The sequence below is a fragment of the Triturus cristatus genome, chromosome 7 (assembly GCF_964204655.1).
Source record: "Triturus cristatus chromosome 7, aTriCri1.1, whole genome shotgun sequence".
NCBI lineage: Eukaryota > Metazoa > Chordata > Amphibia > Caudata > Salamandridae > Triturus > Triturus cristatus.
The window spans coordinates 1,798,318,409-1,798,325,206 of NC_140590.1; the positions used below are offsets into that span (position 1 = coordinate 1,798,318,409).

Consider the following 6,798-nt stretch of genomic DNA (forward strand, 5'->3'; position numbering starts at 1 on the left):
CTTGACTCTTTGTTCCCTCCCTGTGAGGAAGGAGGACAAAAGATCCAGAGCTGCGTTCTTCACCCCCACCTCCCTCAGTCGAGATGTAAGGACTGAGGGGGAGAGGGTATCGAAAGCCGCAGTTAGATCCAGCAGGACCAGGAGAGAGGTCTGGCCCTCATCTACTGTCATGCGGATTTTATCGAGCACGATGGTGAGGGCTGATTCGGTGCTGAATTCTCTCCTAAATCCATGCTGGGAAGGATCTAGGCATTGCGAGCCTTCCACAAAAACAGCGAGATGCCTGTTAAGATGAGTCTCAAGCATCTTCGCTGGGGCAGGGAGCAGAGAGATAGGCCGGTAGTTTTTTAAGACACCCGGGTCCAAGGAGGCCTTTTTCAACAAGGGTTTTACTACCACCTTCTTCCATTCTGTAGGGAAGATGCCATCTCTAATGGCTAGATTCATTACCTCTAGCAGTGGAGGTAAGAGGGTATCCCTACACTGCTTGATGACTTTCAGTGGGCAGGTATCCAGAGGGGAACCAGACTTGGTCTTAGTTAGCAATAGTTCAAGATCTTGTAGGACCAACAGAGGAAAAGAGTCCAGGGTGCTAGGGGGGGAGGTTTCTGTGATGGTCAGACTCATCTCTACCCCAGATGTGAATGCACTAAGACCAGCTCTTTGTGTCTCGAGGGCCAGATGAATATCTTGGATTTTAGTATGAAAGAAGGAGGCAATCTTGTCGCATAGATCCTGCGAAGGAATAACAGGATCAGGGGCTTGCAGTTTGACCAAGGAGTCAACAATTTTAAAGAGCTCCTTCGAGGAGGAGAGCGAGGTGGTAACAGTAACAAAGTAATCTTGTTTAGCTTGCAAGATTGCAAGCTTGTATTTTTTGACAAGGAGTTTATGGGCTTCCTTGTTCTTAAGGTCCCAACTGGTATGCCAAAGCCTCTCCTTTCTCCTCACCTCCTGCCTAAGGAGACTGAGGGAGTCAGAGAACCAGGGGGCAGATGGACTCTTTCTGGCTCGGCGCCGAGATTGTACTGGGGCCAATTTATCCAAGGCCTCAGTGGTGACCTTTTCGAAACGGGCGACTGCGGTCTGTACATTATCTAGGTCAGTGATGGTAAGACTAGCGGCCCAGGGCTTAAGAGAATCGCTGTTAATATTCCTAAAGTTTCTTGCAGTTTCCATTAGGTGGTTCCCTTTTTTACCGGAGTCCATCCTATGATATTGCAGAAGAAAAGGGACCGCCAGGTGATCGGACCAAGATAGATGAATCGGGTCCTTAGTAGTCAGGCGAGGGTCATTGGAAAAGATACCATCCAAAGTGTGTCCTGCCCGATGTGTGGCTCCGGAGACACGTTGCGTGAGCCCACAAGATTCAAGGGCCTCAGTGAGACAGGAGGTATCAAAAAGGTCAAGCCGTTCTAGATGGTAATTAAAATCACCCATGATAGAAAAGTTGTCTCGACCAAAATAGGGTTCAAGGGACTGAAGGAAATTATGCGTAAAGTGGGTCCTCGAACCTGGGGGTCGATACACTAAAATACCATTGAAAAAGGGGCGTTGCGCTTCCTTTATTGAAAAATAAAGTGCTTGAAAGCTCTCAGGGAAATCGAGTATGTGTGTACTCCCAGCCTCTCACACATGTTACGTGTTCTGCAGGGTCTTTGAGCACCTGACTGACAATTGTGGGCATTGTATCTGTGGGTACTGAACCCTTTTCTTTCCATGGGCACTGCTGGGAGGACTCTGCACCCACCCCTCCTGTGTCTGGGCACTGCTGGGAGGACTCTGCACGAAAACCTCCTATAGCTAGGCACTGCTGGGAGGACTCTGCACCCACCCCTCCTATGTCTGGGCACTGCTGGGAGTGATAGGCACCCACCCCTCCTATGTCTGGGCACTGCTGGGAGGACTCTGCACCCACCCCTCCTGTGTCTGGGCACTGCTGGGAGGACTCTGCACCCACCCCTCCTGTGTCTGGGCACTGCTGAGAGGACTCTGCACCCACCCCTCCTATGTCTGGGCATGTATGCTCGGGACATACACGGGTGCGGGTATGCTCCATTCATACACGGGTGGGGGTACGCTCCGTACATACACTGGTGGGGTGTGGGTACGCTCCATTCATACATGGGTGTGGGTACGCTCCATACATACACTGGTGGGGTGTGGGTACGCTCCATTCATACACAGGTGTGGGTGCGCTCCATTCATACACGGGTGTGGGTACGCTCCGTACATACACTGGTGGGGTGTGGGTACGCTCCATTCATACACGTGTGGGGGTACGCTCCGTACATTCCCGTACCCATGATCTGCAGGCCTGGGTACGTACAGTACCCACGCCTTTGGAGCGTGTGTGCGGGTCATACCACGCCCAACCCTAAGTTACCCCAACAATGGCGGTATGGCCCGTACCCACGTTCTAAAGGCCTGGGTACGGGCCGTACCAGCATTGTTGGGGTGATGTAGGGGTACGCGTGGTATGACCCGTACCCACGCTCTGAATGGCTCGGTACGGTGCGTACCCCTACGGCACCCCATTGGGGGTCTGCACCGTACCCAGGCCTTTAGAGCGTTGGTACGCGTCGTACCACGTGTACCCCTACATCACCCGAACAATGCTGGTACGGCCCGTACCCAGGCCTTTAGAACGTGGGTACGGGCCGTACCGCCATTGTTGGGGTGACGTAGGGGTGGGCATGGTACGACCTGTACCCATGCTCTTAAGGCGTGGGTACGGTACGTACCGGTATTGTTGTGTTGCCGGTTCGCGTCAACATCCACTTCCGTTGTGGCGGACGCTTGCGTTGCTGGACACGCCCCCACCCCCTCGAGGTGACCAGGTCCTGCAGGTCAGGTATGTCCAGGGCATGTGTGATTTGTGACTTGGGTGGGGGTTATGTGTCCTGCCCCTGCCCCCCCCTTTGCCCCTGGGTGTTGTTCTGACCTTCTGCGGCGTCTGCGTCGGTTCCTGTAGAGCAGGTGGACTGCTATGAGTGCTGGGATGACACGTAGGTTCGGGTCCTTGGCTGTCCGTCGCGTACAGGTGCTCCTTCTACGCGTCGTCCTGATTTCCCGGCAGCTTTTGGCAGGCGGAGAATTTTATCCGTGCGGGGTGACGTCGGTGCGGATCGTACTTCCTGGTTCGTGAAACGCAGCCTGAATGTGTCCCGACGTCACGTCGGCGCTGTCTCAGATCACATTGGTATGTATTTTTTCGTCGGTCGGTGTTTTTTACGATTCGTACGGAAATGGTGTTTCCGTGGGAATCGTACTTGCAAGTTTGTAATGTTTATTTCCCGGGTACGAGTCGGACGGAGAAAACGCTCCGACCGACGGTTCGTACCCGGTTTCTCCAGGATCGGAATCGGCACCTTAATTGTTTTTCTTAGGAAAAGTGAACAATGATACCAGAGGATCTACAATGCTAACAAATCTAAAGATAAGATCAGATTGGCTGTGACCACATCAACAAATAAGTGGTGGCAGCCATTTTAGGGCTCGTTGACTGAGTCTCATGTCCTGAAAAAAAGTTAAACAAATCATATAAGGAGACAGGATAGGGAGGCCCTTCTCCCTAAGCCTAGTGGGAGAGTTTTAATCATAGATTATGGATCCGAGAAGGATCAAGGAAGTGCGGCCTCCCTCAGTGTCTGCACAAGGCCCATGGGACCCCATTCCCTAGGCTTGAGGTTTAATTTTTTCAGATAGGGCGTGTGCCCTCTCCTGAACTTATAGAGTCCACAAGAATTGCATCCCCCGGGGCTGAGTTAAAATTTTGCAGCAGGGGTGTATTGCCCCCTCCTTCAGCCATGCCCTCTAACCCGATGAGTGCAGTATCTGGGAACCCCATTCACTAGGGCACAGGTGTTCCCTGCCTGGGAAAGTGGGGGAAGGTAATTTAAAATGAGGCAGCTTAAGTGGTTAGTGATCTTTGAAAAATATTGTGTTCTTACATTATCTTTGTATTTCATTTCAGATCAGATTATCATTGAACCACTTGACAACTACATCTGTGGTCATATGGAAGAAGGAAACCTGACCTCGTCTGATGACTTCTTCATCGTGTGTTTTTCAGATCTTCTGCAGTTGCAAGTTCCACTTTTTGCTGCTTTATTGATGATGTACCTGCTGACAATGATGGGAAACCTACTCATAATGGCCATAGTTTATTATTCTGCAAATCTTCATACTCCTATGTATTTCTTCCGTACCAATTTGTCCTTCCTTGATATCAGTTACACCTCATTTATCTTCCCTCAAATGCTGGCCCACTTTTATTTTAAGGGCACATACATGTCTCTCACTGAATGTCTGCTGCAGGCGTATTTTTTTGTATTTATGGTTTCCACAGAATTTCTCCTCCTTGCAGTCATGGCTGTTGATAGATATATGGCCATCTGCAATCCTCTTCACTACACGATCATAATGAATAAAGCAGTGTGCTTCCAGTTAGCTGCGGGGAGCTGGGTGGTTGGACTGACTGATGCAATACCACACACTGTACTAATGTCTGGACTTTCCTACTGCCAGTCCCACATAATCAACCACCTATATTGTGATGGGACCGCTCTTATGAAACTTTCCTGCACAAGCACTCATACTATTGAGGTGTTTACCTATGTCATTGGTGCGTTTGTTGGATTAATGCCATTTGTTTTAATCATAACAACTTACATCAAAATCATATCAACTGTGCTTGAAATTCAGTCTACGGAAGGCAGGCAAAAGGCTTTCTCCACATGTGCTTCACACCTCACAGTGGTTATTCTGTTCTATGGATCTGTCTGCTCCACATATATGCGACCTACATCATCATATTCAATAAAAGAAAACAAGATATTATCGTTGTCATATATTATAGTTACTCCACTGTGTAACCCAATTATATACAGTCTGAAAAACACAGAGTTTAAAAATGCCCTTAAAAAGGCAAAGCATACATTTAAGACTGGAAACATTCAGTGGTAATCATTTTCAATTTAATATTTGTTCAAAATACATGCCTATTGCATGATGCTAATTTCAAAGTGTCAGGTATGTAACACTATTTCATTTTTCTGAGAGTGATATATACCAAGGCAAGTAAAGGATAAATAGCAGATGAGCTTTACTTTTGTGTTCAAGAGAAAAAGATTACAAAAACAGAAAGAATAGAATGAAAATAATTTATCTAGTTGGCAGAGGTGTGCACCCTATCCAAGTAGAGACCCACATCCTAGTCAGGGTAAGTTATATACACACCCAAAAATATCCTTTGCTCACCCTCTGGTAGCTTGGCACAGAGTTGGCTGGCTTAACTTAAGAGGCAATGTGTAAAGTATGTAAAGTATTTGTGCAACGATAAACACAGTAAAGCAGTGAAAACACCACACGAAAATAAGCAGATTACAAAATAAAGCCAAATGTAATAAGCAAAACTAGATCAAAACAACAAACATTCAATATGGTGCTTAGAAACATAAAGTGCCCAGCGGGGCTGTCTGATCATGCTTGACCAGTTGAAATCTGAAAAGTCAGTCTGACTGTGCTGGAGTGCAGTTCAGATAAAGGAGGCATGCAGGACCCGCTGCAAACAGTACCTTCAGGGAGGAAGTGTTGACAGAGAGAAGCAAGATACCAGGAGAAGTCAGAGGCGATGCATTAGTGACGATCCTTAGGATTGTAGGTGTTGGAGAGCAAACCACATTTAAACTTAGTTTTGACTTGAGAAACGGATTATGACACTTTCGGAGAGAAAAATGATAAACGTGCACCAACTGCACATTCAAGAAAACATGACAAGAGAATTTCTAGTTGCTGCATATTAAATGCATGCAGAAAAGATGAAATCGTTTGTTTAGCTTATATAGAATGTGGTTTACAGATTGACAAAGTGTTATATTTTATTGACGTATGCTAAAAACGTGTAGAGGGTGAACTCTCATGCTCTGAAATTGACCTCTAATCATGTTTAAGATCATTCATATTGCTAAAAAAAAAGTTTCAAGCATTTTGTTTAAACTTAATTATGATGGAGAATTTGACCAAATCTGTCTTTTATGTGGGTATGTGTGTAAAAGTGTGCACCAAAATGACAAAAGAGAAAGTAGGTGTTACACATTTCTACTCAGCGATACATCTGTGAAACTTTCAGAGATTGCATTTTACATATATATTGATGTTACTCATCTGAAACTTTAATCTAATTCTATATTATGAAGTATATTTACATGTTGGCTCATACAAAAAGCAGTAATACATCACACTGACTCAAATTAATTGTAACCAAACTAAATTATCTCAAGTACATCAGAGTTATATTTCAATCACAAGGACTTATACTTCCTATGAATGCATGCTAAATGATTCTATATGTTTTAGGTTATCTTAGCCTAATTTAAAATGGGCCTGACTGCTTGATTTGTTAAATCCACTGCTTGTGAGAGAGTTCCTCAGTATAACCAATAATGTGAAACAGTGTTTTCTTTCCTGAGTTCTCAAATATTGTGCAAAATAAATTGCTACTTTTTTTGTTGCAGTCCAGGTCAACTGTCTTTGTGAACTTGCTTGTGTGCTCTTGCAAAAGGAGCAAAAGGACCAAAGGAGCATTGTTCCTACATTTCACATATTGGATTGCTTACGGATTGCGTAACTGTCCCAACTATTTCTATCTAATCTGTACCTTCTTTATGTCATCTGACACCTATCCCATATGAACTGACCAATGGACTGAGTGGTAGGACCAGATAAGGTGATTCCAGGAGGTGGCACCTCCGGAACGTTAAGAATAAATTATTGCCTGATTTAACAGACATTGCT

At 45.9% G+C, this 6,798-nt stretch overlaps 1 protein-coding gene across 1 annotated transcript; it reads left to right on the top strand.

The window, feature by feature from the left end:
- Nucleotides 1–4,020: 4,020 nt before the first annotated feature.
- Nucleotides 4,021–4,968, top strand: LOC146813194 (olfactory receptor 5V1-like). The gene has a single exon (XM_085615299.1). It carries the CDS (start codon nt 4,021–4,023, stop codon nt 4,966–4,968), a length of 948 nt encoding a protein of 315 aa, XP_085471425.1.
- The last annotated feature ends 1,830 nt before the right edge of the window (nt 4,969–6,798 follow it).

Bases quoted from the DNA above. Each gene is read 5' to 3' on its own strand.
- LOC146813194 (XM_085615299.1), top strand. From the start codon at position 4,021: ATGGAAGAAGGAAACCTGACCTCGTCTGATGACTTCTTCATCGTGTGT.